The sequence below is a fragment of the Nycticebus coucang genome, chromosome 8, assembly GCF_027406575.1.
Source record: "Nycticebus coucang isolate mNycCou1 chromosome 8, mNycCou1.pri, whole genome shotgun sequence".
NCBI lineage: Eukaryota > Metazoa > Chordata > Mammalia > Primates > Lorisidae > Nycticebus > Nycticebus coucang.
In genome coordinates, this window is record NC_069787.1 from 3685312 (window position 1) to 3706918 (window position 21607).

The 21607-nt window shown below is 54.8% G+C and overlaps 1 protein-coding gene across 2 annotated transcripts in view; it reads right to left on the minus strand.

Annotated features, from left to right (window-relative positions):
* Positions 1-21607, minus strand: part of IQSEC1 (IQ motif and Sec7 domain ArfGEF 1) — a 402419-nt gene that overhangs the window by 167644 nt on the left and 213168 nt on the right. Inside the window, exon 1 of one of the 2 annotated variants that reach the window (XM_053598866.1) lies at positions 20616-20980. The exons of the other annotated variant lie outside the window; for it this stretch is intronic. Coding sequence (XP_053454841.1) covers positions 20616-20638 — 23 coding nt within the window. The 5' untranslated portion in view covers positions 20639-20980. Of the gene's footprint in view, positions 1-20615; positions 20981-21607 lie in introns of those variants that run through there. 2 annotated transcript variants of the gene reach the window in all.

A 21607-nucleotide genomic window follows, 5' to 3' on the forward strand; every position in this document is an offset into this window, starting at 1 on the left:
ACAATTTAGATGGATTCGGAGAGGACTCTCCTGAGTAAAGTATCGTTAAGAATGGAAAGACAGACATCACATGCATCAACACTAATTTGGAACATGCAGATTAACAACAACGCGCTCACGGAGAGAAAAACTCAACTGAGTCCAAAAAGAGACGGATGGGAGCCAGTGGGTCCTTCCAGCGGGCACAATGTGCGGGTGTGTGGCACACTCTCTGAGTGAGGAACATGGCTACAACCTAGACTTTGCCTTACAAATGCAAGCAAGATGGCCTAATTGCACGTAACCTCAGATTAACTGGAAATTTAAACAAGTAAATTATAAAATTATTTTTTTTTTTAAAAAAAGAAATATCGATGCCTGGTCCCTAACTCAGACCAATTAAGTCAGAAACTAAATTCCCACACCTTGGGCTTAAAAAAAAAAGTTTTATTTAAAATAACCATAGATTAGTTGGGTGCAGTGGCTCATGCCTATAATGCTAGCACTTTGGGAGGCTGAGGGGGTGGATTGATGGAGCTCAAGAATTCAAGACTCGCTTGAGCAAGAGTGAGACCTTATCTCTACTAAAAATAGAAAAACTTAGCCGTACGTTGTGACAGGTGCTTGTAGTCCCAACTACTGGGGAGGCTGAGGCAGGAGGATTGCCTAAGCCCAAGAGTTTGAGGTTGCTGTGAACTACGATACCATGGCACTCTACCCGGGTGACAGGGTAAGATTCTGTCTCTAACAAATCAAATTAAAAAATAATAAAATAACCATAGATTCACAGGAAGTTCCAAACAAAATGCACAAGGGGGTCGCATGTACTCTCCCCACTCAGCCTCTCTAATGCAAACATCTTACACAACCATACAGTACGCCATCAATGCTGGGACAGTGACACGGGCCAGCCCAGAGAAGCTATTCTGACATCACCAGGAACACAAACCTCTGTGTGTGTATGTGTCTCTAGGTAGCTGTGTGACCACTGCCACGATCCAGCCACTCAGCTACCCTCTGTGGCTACCTTAACCCCTGGCAACAACCTGTGTGCTCTCCATCCCTGTAATTTTATCCTTTGAAGGATGCCATACCAATGGAATCACAGGTGTGTCACTTCCTTCACCTGCTGCATCCTCTCCGCACGCACTCATGTGCCCAGTTGTGTGTCTCTATGGCTAAGCAGCACTCCCAGGCACGGGTGTGACAGTTCACACAACCATTCACCTGCTGAAGGGCGTCTCAGCAGTGTCTGGTGCGGAGGCTGTTATGACTGCTACACAGCATCCTTGTACAGACTGTTGTGTGAACATAAATCTCTGTCTCTCTGGGATGCACACCCAGGAGGGCAACGCTGCATTGTATGGTTAGTACATTTTGAGTTCTAAAAGGAAACGCCAGGGGTGGCGCCCGTGGCTCAAGTTGTAGGGCGCCGGCCCCATATACCAGAGGTGGCGGGTTCAAACTTGGCCCCAGCCAAAAAAAAAAAAAAATAATAAATAGATAAATAAATAAAAGGAAACTCCAAACTATCACAGCCCTACAATGAGTGGTCCTGTCTCCTTGCATCCCCTCCAGCATTACATGCTGTCACTATTTCTGTTTTAGCCAGGCAGATATGTGGGATGTATGGTGTGATACCCACTGTGGTTTTAATTTGGTGGAATGTCTGTGCACAGGCACCTTTGGCTTCCAAAGCTCCCGAGATCCAGTTAATTCCCCAGGGAATTCCCAGCTTAGAAAGCTCTTTCTATTTTAAAAAAGAACACACTCACTGCTGTAAGAATTTTCTAGAGTACCCAGCATTTTCTGGAAGGAACCCAGAGGGGCCCCAGGGCAGGGTCCGGCTGTTACAGGCGGCTTTGAGCCATCTGAGGCCATGAGATATTCCCACGTGTTCCTGAGAAGGAATGGGAGCGGAGGCTCTGGAGACTGTGTGGTGTGAGTTTGGGGGCTTCAGGAAGTCAGCTCAAAGCCCATGGCAGCCACTCTGAACTGGCCTGCCAGTGGGAAGCAGCCCATGCTCCATGTCTGCTGGGACAGGGCCCGGCCGGGAGGGCACTTGGGGCAGGGAGATGCCAGCTGCTCCAGACCCTAGAAGGGGGTTGTTTGTGGGATTTGCCTCAATTTCCAAAGAGGTGGGGAGGCTGCAGACATCTCTGTTAAACTGTTCCCCTCCTGCTTACTAAACAAGCAAGATTTAGTCACTGCATCATTGAGAAAACAACAGCTAAAACACAGCAAGGAAAATAAAGTTATGTGCCAGGCCAACTCCCGAGAGACACACCAGTGTGAACATCTGAGATTTTTCTATCCAGGACTCTCTCCGCTCATGCATGGGCTTGGGTGGGATGTGTTGCAGTTAAACAGAAATACACTGTGCTCAGAAATGTCCCCCCCACTCAACACCGTCTCCTGGGTGCTTCCGTCTAAACGTTCCTCCCGCTCACCCCTCGGGGAGCAGCCCGCGGTGTATGTGAGGCTTGGCTCCGTCTCCCATCTCCCCTGGTAAACTAGGCGGTGGGGAGCTCCGTCAATGGGGCTTCTGTGCACAGCCACAGTAGTTCCTTTAGGATCAATTCCTGGAATGGCCAGGCCATGGGGTGGGAGTGTTTTTACAGCTCTGGGTACACACGGACGCCCGCCAGAAATTGGGCCAACAGTTGGCTACAAGTATTTGGCCATTCTTAGGGCTCAGAGTTTCTCTGTTTGGGGCAAAAATGAGAGCAAAGGAGGAAGTGGTCACCATTCCACCCTGACCCGCTCTGTGCCAGGTCCTGGCACACAATTTATGTGGTAGCCACTGGCGTCCCATAACCAAGCCACAAGCCAGGTCACAAAGACAGGAAGAGCACGAGGAATCTGTACTCCCAACGGCTCTGCCCAGGCCCATCCATTGCACTCAATGGGGATGGTGTGATCAGCACTCTGCTGTGAGGCTGCTGAGATGGAGCCATGGGGAAGGGAAGGAGGCCAGGGCTGGGAAAGCCTCTAGCTCATGCTGTGCCACCCTGGTGTCCCGTTCTGTTACCCTCAAGGAGAAAGGCCATTTGCCAGTGTCGTACAGGAGGAGCCAAGGACCCTACAGCAGCGCCCGGTGGAGCACTCAGGCTTCCACCTGCTGGGATCCCCAGTACAGGTCTCATAAGCCACAAACCCCTGCCTGATCCTCAGTTTCCTCATCTGTAAAACAGGGCTGATCAGAGGTTAGAGTGAGGCCCTGATGGCCTGGAGGCACCTCATAAACCAGACATGAGGTGCTGCTGACTCATACTAGCCTGTCCTGCCCAGGCTGCCCAGGACCTTGCCAGGGGCCTCTGTCTGAGAAGGATACAGAGGGCTTCTGTCCACTCACCGCCAGCCTTCCTGTCCTGGCTCTGGGCCACTATCAGCCCTGCCTGCTGGCCTGGGGGCCCACCGCTGGGCACAGTGAGGCAATTGTCCCTGGGGCTGGCCTCCACGCCCCTTCATCCTGCCAAGCTGCCCTGCTCAGGAGTGCAGCCTGAGACTAGAAAACTCCCTGCTGGGACGGGTGGGAGGCAGTGAGGGGGCTCTCTGTGAGGCCTCCCTGGACAGACATATGGACAGAGAACCCAGGGCAGTGAGGCAGAGGCCCAGGGGTGAGACCTGGGAGGCATTTAGTTTTCCCCTCGGGCCATGAGACCGTCTTGAAGTGGTTATTAGTTTTGGGAGGTGAAGAGGAAGGTCTGAGACCACTTTGAGACAATGATTCATTCATTTAACCTAATAACCACTCGGCCCCGCTTTGTGCTAGGCCCTCTATGAGCTTTGGCCTGATTCATTTCATGCTCAAGCGACCCTGCAATGTGTATCCCCACTTTACAGACATAGAAACTGAGGCACTGGACAAGCTCAGAGGTGTTAATCAAAGCCCAGAGCAATAGAAGAGAGAATAAATCAGACACAATCACCACCCAAGCTTGCCTGAAGGGGGAAGGTAAAAAAGTACATAAACAAATAAGGGAAGCTCAATGGTGCAGAAGGTGAAACCACGAGACAATGGGGGTATGGGGCTAAACTGGCCTAGAAAAGCTTCTAGGAAGGGGTGACCGCTGGGCCGTCGCCTGAGTGCCGAGCAAAAGCCAACTTAGAGAGGGGAGATAGCATGCGGGGGTGGGGGTGCAGGGTGGAAAGACAGGCAGTCAGGCTGGGCATCTGCTGACTTAGACAGGGCCTGGCTTGGACAGGGAGGCCCACCTGGCCAATCGCGCCTGCCAAGAAGCACCACCAAGACAGCTTCTTCCATGACTTCAAAAGGCTCCATCACCGACTCTCTTCCTAAGGCAGGTGTCTGGGGCTAGGGCACATCCACCTACTCACGGGGCGTGGGAGTGGGACTGAGGTCCCACCATGCGGCTTGGGGCCTGTTTGAGTCTGTACGTGGTGTCCTGTGCTCCCATGTCCAAGACTGCCCTATCCGGTTCATTCTAGGCCCAATTTGCTGATAGGCAGGAAGCAGGGAGAGTGAACACAGGTGGGGGGAAAGGTGTGCCTGCAGTCGCTCAAGTTCAGCATTCCCCAATCTCGCCTCCCTGCAAGAACCTATGGGGCAGAGGCAGCTCCAGCAAACTCACCGGTGCCCACCTGGCCTTTCTGGAGGGGCCTTCCTGGGTTTTCAGCTTCTCCCCTTTAGGTGTCAGACGCTTCAGGTGCTGACATGATTTCATTTTACCCTCAAGCCTGGGGAACTGGAGTGTCTCGTTCTCATTGCACAGACGAGGAAACCGAGGCTCAGAGAGGCTGACACTTCCCCAAGGCCTTTCAGCTGGTAAGTGGCTCCACCCAGCCCCTGGCATGGGCCTGTGGGGCTTGGTGCCCTGCTCTCTGCTCTAGGGTTCCCCCATCAGCCAGAGTGAGCCCAGGCAGCTGCTCTCAACCAGGAGAACATTCTGGGCCCACCCAACCTCAGGGTAAAGGATTCGCTGAGGGGAGTGTTCCCTGAGGGTTCTCCTGGGGGTTCCTTTGGGTATTCAGAAAACAACCCAGTTCACCCCAAACCAACAACTTATACATTTTTAGAATTGAAATTTTAAATAGCTAATGCCTTCTCAAAAGTTAAATTAAAGAAGGTGCCAAGTGACAAGTCTCCCTTCCAGAAGTTTCACATCCACCAAGGTCCCAGGCACACAGAGAGCCCCTTGTATAGCAGCAGACACGTGCATTCACAGGAGTGTCACAGCAGAAGTGGCACAGCTGGCCACCTCCCTACACTGCCCACCCCCTTAAGCTGACCTAATTTTCACAGACCGGACATGCAGCACATGTATCTATCAGCACAGCAGGCCTAGTTCCTTATGTTGACCACCTCTGTATGTGGACCAGTTTGTTACAGCCCGGCAAGTGGTCAGTCAGCTTGCAGAGATTCTGCTGTGTCTATAACCCGGATCTCTCGCCCCTTACACAAAAGGCCTTATCCTGGCCACACTGTGCCCTTGCTCTCCCCTAACAGCACGTCTGGAGCGCTCTCTGGCTGCTCAGATATAGCTGCCTTTGTGGGTGTCCCTGTGCTATGTAGACTAAAGACACCGGAGAGGGAGGCAGACCCCCAGCTTCACTGCCTCCCTTACTGACCTGAGCCCCTTGCCTGGGAACAGTGGGAGGGCACAGTGTACACCCGCTGAGCACGGTCCAGGCCTTGAGCTGGTCTGGCCATACACTGCAGCAGGGACCACTTCTCCTTCCATCCACATCTGACAGAGGGGCCTTGGGAAAGCCCCGAACCCACAAACACACCTGCAGAGCCATGCTGTCCTCACTGCACATGACACACTCAGCATTTTGCCCGAGACCCTGTGCACACTCATGTACACACCCACATACACAACTGTGCACATGCCATGACTGCAGACCCCCCCTCCCAGAGAGTGGCTGGTCTGCAGTGGCTGAGCACAGAGAAGATGCCTCGCCCAGCGTCACAGGTGAGTGTCAGGGGAGGCAGTGACTCCCCAGCTGCCCCATGCCTCGCCCAGCATCACAGGTGAGTGTCAGGGGAGGCCGTGACCCCCCAGCTACCCCATGCCTCACCCAGCATCACAGGTGAGTGTCAGGGGAGGCCGTGACCCCCCAGCTACCCCATGCCTCGCCCAGCATCACAGGTGAGTGTCAGGGGAGGCCGTGACCCCCCTGCTACCCCATGCCTCGCCCAGCATCACAGGTGAGTGTCAGGGGAGGCTGTGACCCCCCAGCTACCCCATGCCTCATACTCCAACCACATTCAAGCAAAATCTGCCCCCAGGCTTCTTGCAATTCAGGGCCAGGCGCCCACACATCAGGTAACAAACAGCTCAGGTTTAACTGGCAAATTCTTTTCATTAAGAACAAACATTTTCTGGGCGGCGCCTGTGGCTCAGTCAGTAAGGCGCTGGCCCCATATACCAAGGGTGGCGGGTTCAAACCCGGCCCCGGCCAAACTGCAACCAAAAAATAGCTGGGCGTTGTGGTGGGCGCCTGTGGTCCCAGCTGCTCGGGAGGCTGAGGCAAGAGAATCGCTTAAGCCCAGGAGTTGGAGGTTGCTGTGAGCTGTGTGAGGCCACGGCACTCTACCGAGGGCCATAAAGTGAGACTCTGTCTCTACAAAAAAAAAAGAACAAACATTTTCTGACCTGGGGCCCTGCGCAGTGTACTTCCACATAACCCTCATGGGGAAAGGGCGGTTCAGAGAGGCCTACAAAGATCAGACCATCACATACTGATTGCCACTGTGTGCCTGGCCCTGGGCCGCTGCTCTGCGTAAGTAACATGACCTCTGTCCTTCCAAATAGCCCTGAGGGGCAGGAACTGTTACCACTCCCCCCCTGCAGAGGAGCAGGTAGGGCTCAGAGGGGTGAAGGGGCTTGTCTGCAGTCACACAGCAGGTGAGGGGACTCGATGGATGGTCAGCACCAACCAGGAAAGAAGGCGGAAGGCTGCAGGGGCCTGCAGGGGGCTGTGGCCCTACCAGAGGCCTGGAAGCAGAGCGTTAAGGATGCCCCAGCCCTTGTGCTCACAGCGCAGCAGTTTCTGGATAAAGAGGGAGCCCGACCTGCCCTCCTCCTATGCATGAGAGAAAGGGGCCGGGGAGGAAAGCAGTACAGCCTCAGCGTGGAGGCTTCTGTCTCAGGGGTGCAGATGCCATGGCAGCCCTGTTCCCATACACTTGCTATTGTCTGGGGCCAGAGCATTCTCTCCGCAGATGGCTGTGGCTGGGCAGGCCTCGGGGGCACATGGTCCAGGGTGGGCTGAGCCCTGGGATGCAGGGAGTGGTTGGAGCGGGTAGTGACTTTATCAGGGCTTCTCCTGGGCTGGTCATCTCTTCTTGGGCTCCCTTCACCCATTGGTGCCACCAAGGTCACTGTCCAGAGTCTGACTTCCCATCCCCCGACCTGTAGACACACAGAGCCAAGTATCTGTGGGATCCTCCCTGGGTGTCCCGCAGGCCTCTCCCTCCACCAGCAGCCCCACCCCATCCCAGCAACAGCACTGGCACCCACAGGCCCAGGAGTCAGACCCCCTGGTCTAGGGAGCCTCCTGTCCCCTGCTGCCTCCCAACCTTAGGCTGAATCTCCATGGGCACCCGAGTCCCCTCTGCTCCAGCAGCTGCCTGGCCTCCCATCAGGCCATCTGCCTTTGCCTGTCACTCTCTGCCCCCCAGCACAGGCCTGGTGTGGGGGCTCCCTGTGGACAATGGGAGAGAGGGAGAAGGGGTGGGGGTGGGGGGGAGACATGACACACCTCAGGCTAGAGGGGGCAGCCTTGGCTCCCTCCACAAATGCTGACTGAACCCCCACCGGCGTCAGCCTCCAGTGCCCCCTCTCTGCCCAGTGGTATTTGTGGAGCAGCTACTGCCTCCGGGACAGGTTTCGGCTGTCCCCCAGGGCCACGTTCTGACGGGGACAGTGGGCTAAGTGGGCACTCAAGGTTGCTGCACGCCGGCTGGTGAGATGCTTGGCACTGGCTTCAGAACAGACGTGGTTCCAGGCATGGACGACATTCCAGGCAGTGGGAGCTGCAGGGGTGAAGGCAGAGTGGGAGCAGGCTGTGCGTGCTTGGCACAGAGAGGAGGCGGGCACGGTGGAGGGAAGGGAGCACAGACAGGGCAGGGAATGGCAGGGCCCAGGACTTCAGGCTTGGATAGAGGTGGATGTTAGCTGAAGCAGACGTCCATCTCAGATGGTCCTAAGGAGAGGGGTGACAAGCGCCTGCAGCTCCTAAGCCTGACTCCACACCTTGGCTTTCCAGGATGGGGTGGGTGGCCTTGGGAAGAGTCCCCTCCTTCTCTGGACTCATCCTCTTGTCTTGTCTGGACCTGGGGCTCCCTGCAAAGACCACCTGCAGGCCAAAGCCACATGCACAGCCGGACTGGGGCAGGCCACAGGGCCCTGGAGGTGCTGGGGCCTGTGTGTCTGGACAGAGCTGTAACTGCCCTGCCCACAGGGGTTGAGGGTGGGAGACTTGTCAGCCCTAAGTGCCAGGAGGAAGCAGCAGTGAGAAGCCAGGGACCCCTCTGTGTGCTCCTGAGATACACACAGAGCAGAGCTGGCAGAGAGGGCCCTTCAGCGGCACCCAGGCCCTGGCTCCTGAGTCTGAATCCCACCTCAGCCCTGTGGGGAGCTTCCTGCCTCCAGACCCTCAGTATCCTCTTCAGACGGGCCTCTGAGCCCTGCTCTGCCTCCAGGGGAGACCTTTAAAAAAATTTGTTTTAGAGACAGTGTCTCACTACATTGTCCAGGCTGGTCTCTAATTCCTGGGCTCAGGTGATCTTCCCACCTCAGCCTCCCAAGAAGCTAGGACTACAGGCACGTGCCACAATGCCCAGCTGCCAGGGTCATTCCTAGGGTCTCTCAATGAACTTCTATGTGAGCACTCTGTAAGCTGGGCTGTACCAGGGAACAGATGCAAGGGTGACAGGAACTCCAGCTACATCCCCAGACATCCCCGAGACATTGCTCTTGCTCAGGAACCCATGTGTACTTTCTACAGACACATCATGAGTCCTAGGACAGGGACGTGGGCACCGGGAGCCAGCGGCACACTGGCCTTCTTCTCCCCCACACTGCTGCTCCCCAGGGACGCTCAGCGCAGCCAGGAAGGGCTTCCCTCCCCCGAGGTGCTGGTAAAAAGGATTTGAGGTTGATCTGGAATAAATGGTGAGTTTTTTCGGGTAATATACAATGCCTCAGGCAGCTTTTTAAGAATTATACTGTGTGGGTGGTGCCTGTGGCTCAGTGAGTAGGACGCCAGCCCCATATGCCGAGGGTGGCGGGTTCAAACCCAGCCCTGGCCAAACTGCAACAAAAAAATAGCCGGGCGTTGTGGCAGGCGCCTGTAGTCCCAGCTGCTTGGGAGGCTGAGGCAAGAGAATCGCGTAAGCCCAAGAGTTAAAGGTTGCTGTGAGCCGTGTGACGCCACGGCAGTCTACCCGAGGGCGGTACAGTGAGACTCTATCTCTACAAAAAAAAAAAAAAAAAAAGAATTATACTGTGTGTGTGTGTATATATATATATATATATATGCACACACACACACATATATATACACGTACAAACATATATATAATATGTATATATATGTGTATCACTGGGGAATGAGAAAAGATGAAATAGGAGGAAAAAGGGTTCTTGTTTGGCTCGGCACCATAGTACAGTGGTTACGGTGCCAGCCACATACACCGAGGTTGGCAGGTTCAAACCCAGCCTGGGCTAGCTAAGCAGCAATGACAACTGCAACAGAAAAATAGCTGGGCGTTGTGGCGGGCACCTGTAGTCCCAGCTACTCGGGAGGCTGAGGCAAGAGAATCGCTTAAGCCCAAGAGTTGGAGGTTGCTGTGAGCCGTGATGTCACAGCACTCTACTGAGGGCGACATAGTGACACTCTGTCTCGAAAAAAAAAAGCGTTTTTGTTTATGGGTCTCAGTTGTCAAGGGAAGAGGGTGGTAAGTTGGCCGATGAGGTGGAGGAGCAACTGGGTCTTGAGCACTGGACTCCTGGGACTTATCCAAGCACACATAGCCCCCAACATCCTGCCCCACCCCAGGTCCTCAGAGACCCTGATGTAGAGAAAATGAATCCAGGTCCTGTGGTCCAGGGACCAGCTACATGGCCAGGGGTTCTGGGGTGGCCTCCCTAGAGCGGGCCTGAGCCTCGGCAGCCTTGGGTCCCTGTCCACTCCTGACTTAAGGCCAATAGCTTGGACCAGAATTGCCCCAAACTGGTCAGGCTCCTCTTAACTCGAAGCAAGTCTCAGTTTACCCACCAACAAACACACATACTTGAAACCCCTCCCAACTTGCAGTCGTCAAGTGGTCCAGGTAGGCTGAGCCCATCTTCCTGCTCCAGGTGCAGTCATGTGACAGAGCTGCTCAGCCAGCATATGGCCTCCTCTGGGCAGTGGAGACGGTGTCAGGAATGGACATGGGCCCAGGGCTGACCATGGGACTGGGCTGCTGAGAGGGCATGAGCCTCCGAGGAAAGGTAAACGGGAGTGTCCACAGGAGGGCTGGAGCGTGTGGATCCAGCCACACTGGGGTCAGATTTTAGGCTATTCCCTGACGATAACCATTAAAATTTTTTCGACTTGAGTTTCTGCTGTTTGAGACCTGAAGACTCTTGATTAATATGGTCTCTCAGCCCCAGCCTGGCTTCCTTCCTTCCTCTTCCCAAGCCCATGATCCTCCAGTCCCATTGTGTCTTGAAGTCCACCCCTGTGCTGTGGCATCCTGGGTAGGAAGGAGACAGTAATAGTATTTATAGGTTGCAGACACACCATGTGCTTTACTACCTCATAGAGTCTTCATGGGTACCCTGCAAAGGTACAATCGTTGGCCTCATTTTACAGAAAAGGAAACAGGTTCAGAGAGATTAGTTTGCTCCAAGTCACATAGCCACTGGCAGCAGAGCAGAGCAGCTCCATGGATGGGGGGCTGGGTCCTGGTAGTGGGGGAGGAAAAGGCTTTGGTTACCCCCATACTTTGTCATGTTAGGTGGGCCCCTCAGTCTCAGGAGCTCCTCCAAGATAGTCCAGTCACTCTGTAGCCCTGGAGACAGTCAGGGACTGAAGCCCAATCGGCGATGGGGTGTAAAAGATTTGGGGGCATTTCCGTCTTATTTGACAACAGAGAGCAAATAGGAGGAAAATGCTCTGTGTTATCACAGGGCTACCGAGGGACTGGAGAGACAGGCTGTGAATTTCAGCAAAGGCCGTGGTGATTAAAAATGCATCACTTCCCTCATTAACCATTCCAAACAGATGCCAGGGTTATCTTGACGAGGAACGAAGCGGCCGGAGCCAATAAAACGCCATGCGATTAGCCACACTCGGATCGGCTGCCCGCCGAGCTACAGGGGCTGCTCAGATAGGACCCTCCTCCCTCGCAAGCTAGGCCAATACAGCAGGGCCAATCAGGTCAAGCCACGGGAGACAAAGGGGACAGGGCACCTTTTTGGAGTCCTGGCAACCCAAGCTCATCCCCAGGACAGGGGGTAACAGGAGAGGAGGCTGGGGGGGGGGGGTCCAGTGAGCAGTTCACCTGACCCTGGCCCTAGAGAGCCAAGCCTAGCGGGCACGGGGCCCACACCACGCCCAGTCCAGCCCTGTTCGCTGCTTTAGTCCCTCCCACAACCGCTTGGGCCTTGTCCTGGTTCTCCTTCAACAAACGACAAGTCGATTTGCTGAAAGCCAGTTTACATAACGGTAAATTTGCAGAACGACAAAGTCATCAAAAGTGTTCATTTGCCTTAATCTTTTAGTCAACTGGTCCATCTTGTCTTCAAAATGTGGGGATGTCTCTGACCAGCTGCGGGGGAGGCAGGGATGGGCATGGTGATGGTATTACCAGGAATACTTCTGGCGCTGGGCAGAGGGAGAGTGGGAACGGCTGTCAGGGGCAGCCCAGCAGGCCCAGGGAAGGCAGACCTGGGCCCAGGTTCTGGGAGGGGCTCTCAGAGAGTTTGCCGGGCCCTGCCCCAGTGGCCCGCTGAGGTCTGCAGCCTGTTAGTAGAGCAGCAGGGGCAGGCCAGACCCCAGCTGGCAGCAAAGGGGGCTTGTGTTGCCTTTCAGGGGGGCTGGTCGCAGTGCCCCTGGTGAGGTTCAGCCTTGGGGAGAAGGGGTCAGGGTGTCTCAGCTGCCAGGGTGTGGTAGACCCCAGGACAGTCCCAGGAAGATTTCCCCAGCTTTGTTCCCACCTACCAGGGTGTGGCCTGAACATGATAAACTGGGTGGAGCTAAACACACATGTGCAAGCACACACATATACACACACACGTGCATATACACACACAAGTATCACCATGTCAAGATACACTACAATGCCATCACCAGAGACCCCTTGTCTAGCACCCCCTCCTTACAACTGAAACTTTGCACTGCCCACTGTTACTTCTCTGTTCTGAATCAAGTTGACAAATAATACCTTTCTACACACCCATTTAAAACGAAACCAACAGAATGCCCTAATTGGGACATTACAGAGAGCCAAAGAGGAAAGAAATTTATAAGGAAATAATGGGTAATTTGGCATGTTGATGGTGGATGGGCCCGTCGCACAGGGCGTAATGAGAACACCAGTCACCTGCCTGGTTATATGATAGCAACCTCAAACCTAGACGCATACTGGGGTTAGATGGCCACTCTGGCACCACAAGGGACACCACCCTTGGTGACACTATGCTCTGATTGGTGACGACAGTTCTTGGCAGAATTCTGAACATATCACAGTCTGATCTTCCCTCAACCGTGAGAGCAGTTGCATTCCTAGAAAACGCAGTGCACATTCAAATCACACAAAATCCATTTTGTAGTTTAGACATCAGAAGGTGTGAGCACAAGGCTCAGATAGCTGTGATTAACTTACATTCACATGAATATTGGTGAGACAGGCCGACGTTCCTGCCATGGGGCCTGCCCCAGAGGGCAAACCCCCTCCTCCATCCTGCACCAGCTGCTCCACCCGCGTCCGTCTGCCAGCACCCAGCCCAGCCCCACTGCTGGACAGTTGTAGCCTTTGGGCAGAGGGACAAACTTGGGGTGGGGTTAAATACAGATTGTATGCAGACTTTTTTGGTACCATGTAGATCAACAACCTCTCTGTTGTAAGTTTAAAAGAAGATGTAAGCGTCTTTCTTGTAAGCTAAACTTCATCACTCGCATCTGCCCCTACTCAAGGAGGGGAAATTCAAAGCCACAGTGAGATGTCACTTCACACCATTAGGAATCACAGCTATTAATTAATAAAAGGAAAAAACAACAACAGACAATTATAAGTGTTGACAAGTACTGGGGACGCTGGAACCCTGGACACTGTTGGTGGGAATGTAAAATGGCCCAGCTGCTGAGGAAAACAGCATAGCAGTTCATCAAAAGTTACCAGAGACTTACCCTCTCATCCAGCAACTCCGCTTCTCAGTATAGACGCAAAAGAATCAAAACCAAAGACTTGGAGAGATACGAGCACACTCATGTTCACAGTAGCACTACTGACAATAGCCAAATGCACAAACGGATAAAGAAAACGCGGCCTGTACATACAATGGAACAGCATTCAGCCTTAAAAAGGAAGGGACTTTGACACAGGCTACAGCATGGACGGACCTTGAAGACGTTGTGCTAAGTGAAATAAGCCAGGCACGAAAGGACACACACTGTGTGATTCCACGTCCATGAGCTCCTGGGAGCAGCCACAGTCACAGAGACGGAGAGTGGAATGGGGGGTGGGGGGGGGCGATGAGGAGTTAGTGTTTAGTGGGTGCAGAGCTCTGTTCAGGAAGATGAAAAGGCTTTGGAAATGGATGGTTATGTTGGTTGTACAGCTTTATGAATGTACTTAATGCTACTGAAGGGTACACTTAAAAATGGTTAAAGTACTAAATTTTGTGTTATATCTATCTTACCACAACTTAGAAACATGGTTATTGGTGCCTTGTGAGGCCAGCCCTGTAGGAACGCTGGAAAACAAAGGTGGGAACTTGCAGGCAGCTGGTGACAACTGAGGGGCCCGTACTGTGGGGCAGTGGGGAGGACCAGTGATAGAGGGGCTCAGTGAGGAGCCCAGTTTACCGGGGAGACCTTGAGATTTGGGGTGAGGGGGAGCACAGGAGGGGCAGGGGAGAGGGCTGCAGGGACCAGGGTGGCAGAGGGGAGAGGGGAGTGTGTGACAAGGGCCACTCCTCATGCCCCTGTCTCTTCTCAGCTCTCTGTGGCCTGTTTATTCTGTCACTTCTCAGCACCATCAGGGTCAGCTCCAGGCAGGCAGGGCTGGCCTGGCCTATTTACAGGGATAGCCCTGCAGGCCCGGCACACAGACTAGGTGCCTGATGGCCACAGCAGGCTGAGTGAATGAATGGGTGAGTGGGCCACAACACCACAGCAACAGTGAATGACGGACAGAATGAGGCTGTGTGAATGAACCAGCACCCCTGGAGCTGCTGCCGCTCAGGCAGCCTCTGGGTCCTCTTCCCTCCAGCCCCCACTGTGTCTCAGCGTAAACTGAACAGGGAAGAGTTCACCCTGCTCTCTGGCTCTGCATGAGGTCATGGGCCCAGAGAAGGCAAGAAGCCTGCCTAGGGTCACACAGCAAGGCAGGACAGCTGGTACCTTCTCCTGTGAGGTCCCAAGAGGGCCAGGGCCTTAGAGACCAAAGGCAGGGTGTTCTCGTCCCCTCTGCCCAGCAGGGAGCTGACAGGGAACCTCCTGGGGGGAATGTGACAGAGGGAGAGGACAGGAGCCAGTGAACAGACTGTGGAGGGGGAGGCAGACAGGGAGCCTCTCAATCACCAAACCCTAGGTAGAGCAGAGGGCCCTGACGTGAGACTGATGCAGCTCAGTCAGCACCAGCAACAAAGCCATCTAGGCTCCCAGGGGCAGTGACAAAGCTGGTCTGGTCCACAGGCTCTGGGGGCAGGGCTGCCAGCCACTGGCATAGGACCCTCAGTGCTGGACACAAGCAAGGCAGGAATAGCTACTGAGTTCTGATTCTAAGCCAAGCACATGTGGCCAGGAGGTCAAGACCCTGCTCAGGGCAAGGTACCAGTGTCCCCATGGCCTGTCCCTGCCCTCTGGACCTCCCTTCCCTTCATCACTCCATCTCCTGGGTACCTGGCACCTGCTGGCTCCTCTTTTGAGGACGGACAGACCATGTCTGATGACGAGAGGGTCTGAAGTCAGGCAGACCCACCGGCTGTGCCTGAGCAAAATGGGATGACCACTCAGTCAGAGTTGTGGGAATTCACCTTCGTTGTTAATCTTAGAGACCAAGTTAGTAAGTCAGGGTAATGAGGCAGTCAGGGCCCTAAGTTCTGAGAGACACAGAAGGCCCTGGGTGGCATTGGCAAAGGGTCACCAGAGAAAGACAAGGACAGGGTGGGCACTGCTCGAGAGTGAGGTCTGGCCATCCCAGTGATCCTTGGGCGAGCCCTGGACGGTGCAGTACCATCCCCACTCCACAGACGGGAAGCTGTGGCCCAGCACCTGTGTTGGGGCACCTGGGAACTGCTGATGACGATTGGCTGAGGTCCTACCCGAGGGATGAGGGGCCAGTCCAGACCTTAGGTTTCCTAGGAGGTCCAAAGAGGGCCTGGACGTCTGACCTGCCCTGCCCCTCATGAGTCCTTTGTTAGAAGACAGTGGCAGATGGTAGATCAGGAGCAGGTCTTGCCTAAGCAGACCCTCCTTATTGCTCCTGCCTGTCTGACAAGTCTGCTCCTCTCAGTCTGCTTGTAAAATTCACCCAGACAGGGTCTCTCAGTCCCAACATTATGTCGGGTCCTTGCCAGCCTCAGGGGCACAGCGGGGAGCAGATCTGGGTCTTGGCCTGGCAAAGAAAGGGGTAGAGGCAGTGGCCAGACCATTGAACTTGCAGGCCCAGGTTCATAATGCCCTCTCATTGCGGGGAGGCCCCTCGGCTTCTGTGACCCTCAGTCTCTGCATCTTTAGCTTCCAGCATGACAAGGAGGCCCTTTATTCCAGGGTCCCCATGAGCTGCTCCCAGCCCTTTATCCCTCCTCCTGACACACTCTGCTCCGGCCACATCAACCTTTCTTCTGTTGCCCAACTCTGCCAAATGTGCCCCTCACTGAGGGCTTGCCACTTGCTGTCCCTTGCACCTGGGGGCACCCACATTTCTCCTGGCTAGTTCCTCTCAACATTTAGATCTCTGCTCAAAGGTCACCTCCCTATCAAGTGGCCGTGCTGACCACTAGCTCTACTCCCATTAGGCACTCTGTCCCTTTTATTTCTTTGCGTCCTGTCTCTCCTGCAGTGCTCTGTGACAGTGGCACTCTTTTGGTTGTCCCCAGCACTAAGCTAGGCACAGGTGCTCCATGAACACTAGCTGAACATGGATGTGGAGGCCCCAGCCTGGCTATGTGACCTTGGCTGCGTGTCCTGGCCTTTTTGCCCAAACATCTGCTCAATTGCCTCCCAGGGCTGTGAAGGGCAAATAGATGCGACAGTGTGCTTGGAAAACAGCCCATTGCAGGAGGGTTATTCATAAGGCCATTTTCAATAGCAATCGTGGAATTTGCACAGTAAGAAGGGCAGATGGTTACCACATACGCTTGAGAGTGAAGCCTAAGCCTCAGTTTCTCCACCTGCATCTGTCTCCCCATGGGCTGGGGCTGCTGTCTGCCAGCACCCAGCCCGGCCCCACTGCCAGTGCTGATCACCACGTACAATAGCACCAATCCGGATAGACAGCCACAGTGACAATGGCGAAGGCTGGACACATGGGCCTCCTCCAAAGGCCTGGTGGAGGCCTTGATAATGGAATGTCCCAGGACCAGTCCCACCAGCCTCTCTCCTCCTGTCCTGGGGCAGACAGAGGCACCAGGACTTTGCTTCCTTCATGGAGGCCCCACCACAAGTCATGGGTCAGAGCTTCCCACTGGAGGGAGACTATTGCCTCCTTCAGGGGCTGGCTGGTTACCACATTCCCCAAGGGGAAGGGACAGTAGAGCCAGGACAATTCCAGGCAGTGAGTGAATGAAAGAGCAGGTGTGGGGGAGGGAGGCAGGCGAGTGCCCTGGAGTGCCCTGCCTCAGCCTCAGGGAGCAGCCTACGCCCACACATCTACAGACTCCCCTCCCCAGCCCCACTTCCCGTGCTCAACTGACAGGATGTGACACCCCCTGGGGACAGAGGGGGACACAGGCCATGGAAGAGACGGCTCTAGTTCCAGTCTGAAGGGGGACCGACCTTTATTAAGACACATTAATTAAGCTGCCAGTGCAGTAATGACTCGCTTGTTAGCAAGTTTGATTAAGGAACTGATTCTTAGAGGTTCCTGATATTCCCCCGGGTTAATAAATCTTCTCCTACTTTTGCTGTCACCCTCGATCCTGTCCACTGTGCCCACCTCCATGAGGGACTGAGACAGGATCTCGATACTGTAACATTCCTTGGGACCCAAGCCAGGGGCCCAGAGAACGAAGGGGAAGGGCAGGGAGTCAGGGACAATGGGCTGGGGACGCCCGCTGGCAGGGCTCCTCTGGGCCAAGGGACACCCTGGTGCCTGGGGACAGTGGGCAAGTCTGTCCAGATCTGACAGGTGGCACATTGAGGAAGGAACACCATTGCCAAAAGTATAGCAAGAAATAGCTGTGTGGCCCCCGTCAGATTCCTTCCCCTCTCTGGGCCTCAGCACCCTCCTCTATAAAATGGGATCAACAATACCATATTTTACAGTAGGCAGTGAGAACCAGTGAGGCAACTGGACGTGAGAAGCTTTAAAATCAAACAGGGCGACACTGATGTCAGAGATGACGCTGCTGCACCTGAGTGTTGTGAAAGTTAAACATTTAGGGCACTCAGTGCCCCTTCTCCTTCCCACATCTACAGTCTGGGTAATGATCAGGCCTGAGCAGCAGATGCTGGGAGAACCCTGGGCCTGGAGGTGGCCCACGCTTGCTTCCGGGTGGGGGTAAAATGGTGAGCAAACCCAGGCTCATGCGGGGACCTTAAGTAAGGCCTGTGCTGGGTCTCAAAAATCCTTCCATAAAAATGTGGCAGTTGTTCCCCTCGAGCCACCCCCTCTGAATCTCTGGTGCCAACAGGTTTAGTGGCGGAGTGTGGGGGTGCGGGTAGCTTGGATGTCACAGTGCTGAGACTGTGGGAGCCTGAGAGCTGGGTAAGAGTGAAAAGACCTCCAGGAAGGCAGGCAGGTGAGCCCCCCTCTCCCAGGCAAGCAGCTTGGTCCCCGAGTCAGCGAACACGCCAGGGGCCCTGTGTTCAAATGCAGGTTTCTGTGCCCCTGACAGATTAAATCAGTGTCTGGAGAAGAGGACTGGAATCTGCGTAGCAACAGTCTCCCTAACGGAACTGTACTTGGATCGGCTTGGTCAGGGCTGGGTGATGCTGCCAAGGTGAGCAGCTGTACCCTGGCAGCATCAGCCACAGTGGGACACCAAAACCACCTGGAGAGCTAAAGCATTCCTGATGCTGGAGAGCTCCCACACCTACAATCAGAATCTCTGAGGCTGGGCCCCAGACTGGTATTTTTTTAATCACTCAAGTGATTCGAGTGTAGAGCTTGGGCTAAAACTTCCGCCCCTGGTTGGCACGCTCTGAGATTCCAGGAGCATTTTGCTGGACCTCAGTTTTCCCATCTCTAAAATGGGGTCTCAGTGCTTACCCAGGCAAGGCTGCTGTGAGGATTACATGACAGAGCCCTGGGGGCAAGGTGCTGGGCCCTAATGTGAACAGTCACTTTTCTTCCTAATGACATCTCCCTCACCCAGGGTTTAACATCCCCTGAAAGTTGAGAATTTCTCTGACATCAGGCTTCTTGACCCAGGCAAAGGTACGTCAGGGAGAGGACAGCTGCCTCAGGAGGACCTACTCACAGTGCAAGTTCTGCCCTAGGAAGGATTCACTATTTGTTTCTAAAAATAAGTCATGGAAAAAGCCCAAGTGCCCATCGATCCACGAATGGATTAATAAATTGTGGTATATGTATACCATGGAATACTATGCAGCCCTAAAGAAAGATGGAGACTTTACCTCTTTCATGTTTACATGGATGGAGCTGGAACATATTCTTCTTAGTAAAGTATCCCAAGAATGGAAGAAAAAGTACCCAATGTACACAGCCCTACTATGAAACTAATTTGGGACTCTCACATGAAAGCTATAACCCAGCTACAACTTAACAATAGGGGGAAGTGGGAAAGGGGGGGGGTGGGTAGAGGGAGGGGAATCGGTGGGATCACACCTGTGGTGCATATTACAGGGGTATTTGCGAAACTTGGTAAATGTAGAATGTAAATGTTTTGGCACAGTAACTGAGATAACGCCGGAAAGGCTATGTTAACCACTGTGATAAAAATGTGTCAAATGGTTTATGAAGTGAGTGTATGATGCTCCATAATCATATCATTGTATACAGTTATGATTTAATAAAAAAAAAAATAAAAATACAGCCAGGGTCCTGCCACAGGGAGTGAGAATGCCAGTGCATTCTGCTCAACAAACCAACCTGTGTGCTTTTCCACTACAAAAGCAAGTGAGTGTCACAGCAAACTACAGACGCAGAGGCCACAGCACCACCCACGGAGCTCCCACCAGGGGCCTGCTGACACAGGAGGCCTAGGGTATGTTTACTTTCTTTCACGCTCCATTAGCAAGAAAGTCGCCCCTCAGTGGAGGCCAGGAGGAACTGCCACTTAATTGGGGGTTCTGTAGGCCTTTGACACAGTATGGGGGCTCCAGTGACATGCAAAACCTTGGAGTAGCCCCCAGACTCCTCCCCCCCACATATTCACATATTGCTCCAGGCCTCTCTTTCTTTCTCCTGGGACTGAGTCTAGCCCAAGAGGACTCAGCCCTGCTCTCTAACTACACAAGGTCGGAGATCACCAAACTGCTCCAAATGGCCTGGCATGGGACAAGTAGCCTGGGGCAGGTGGAGACCTAAGCTGGCCTCAACCCCCATGGCCCAGGGTCTTGGAGGGGGGCAAAGGTTGCTCACCCCAAGAAACAGCACAGTGCAGGGCCCCAGCCGAGAGGCACTCTGGCACCCCAATCCCACTGCCCCCTGGGAAGCCTGGCTCAATGAAGCACGGGCTTCAGTTTCCATAAATATCAGGCCCGTGATGTCACTAAGCCACGCAGACTTCAACAGCTTTTGCTGCCGGTGTTAGGCCCAGCAGACAGGCACTCCGCCACCACTGGCCCACAGAACACCTGGGCAGCACAGCTGGACATGGATGCCACTCTGCTAGGGCTGGAGGGCTGGCCCTTCACCTGTCCTTGGAGGACACAGCATTCTGCCCACGGCCCCAGCTGCCTGCTGACCTTCCATCAGTCATGGCTGTTGGGCTGGTCCTGGATGTGCTGGGCAGAGCAGCTTTTCCCAAACAGACTTGCTTTTACGCCCAAAGCCAAACGGTGGCAGTGGGCCTGAGGACCCCAGAGACTGATCTGGGGGGAGGATGCATCCTCAGAGTTGGGAGATCCACAGCCTGATGAAGACCTGCTGACTAACAGCCTCTTCCTCATCTCACCTCTGCTGAGGGGGACCAGTGCCGGTCTCCCTGCTGGGCAGTCGGCTCCCCCTGCAAACCACCTACACAGCAATCTGCCCCCCAAACCCCCACTCCAGCTCGGAGCTCAGCTGGGGCCCCCTGGGCCTCTGGTTTCAGGTTACTCACAAATAGTGTCTTCTGCACGCCATCCTGTCTGAGACCAGGCTCCTCTCTGTCTCTCCCTCTCCAGCTGGGGAGGCTCAACGTGGGTAGAGGCGGTGCAGGATGCCCAGGCAAGAAGTGGAAGGGAATCAAATTAAATCAGGGAGCGAGTCACATTCCCGGGGGTGGTGGCTCATCCAGGGAGACTGGGAGGGAGCGGGGTGGGGGGGACGGTGGCAGCAGCCGGCTCTGGAGGGGCCCTGGGCACGCAGGGCGGGCTCACACCACACCAATGAGCCTGAGAGGATGTCCAGTCGCACGGTCTCCAGGCTGGGCGGGGGCTCTGCCTCGCTGCTACCTGGGACCCCTCGGGATTGCTCCTTCCCCCACATGTGGGGTGGCGGGCGCAGGGACCAGGGGAGGGCCAGGAGGGGCCGCCGCCCGCGCTTCGCTCTCGCAGCATCCGGGGGAGGGGCGCGCGCACCGGAGCCTCCCCCCGCGCCGGGGAGCAGCGCGTAGTGCGGCCGTGCTGGACCAATCGCCAAGGCGCTGGTCGCCATGGCAACAGCAGCATCAGGCTCGGCCGCCCCGGGCTCCGCGGCAGCTAAGTCACCGGGCCACCAGAGCGAGCTTGGGGCTCTGGCCCCTTCCTGGCCCGCGCTGGAAACCTGGAAATCTGTTGCTGAAGTGCACGCGCCGCCGGGAACCTGCCAAGACACTGCTTTCCAGGGTGGCTGCTCTGTCTTGGCAACGAGACTCAACGAGCCACGGAGCGCACCGGAGTCAGGCCGACCGAGTCCAAGACTAGCTGTGCCACCTGAGGGCTATGAGACCTTGGCAGCCCTCTGCGGATTATGCCACTGAAAAATGGGCTCAGCTATGTCACTTGTCTCGGGGGGCTCAGCACACACACTGGCTGCTCCACAGATGCTGAGCGGTCATGCCTGCCAGGCCTGCTCTAAAGGGAGTGGGACTCGGTCTGGCTGGGGTGCATATTTCTCCCTCCCTCCCCTTCT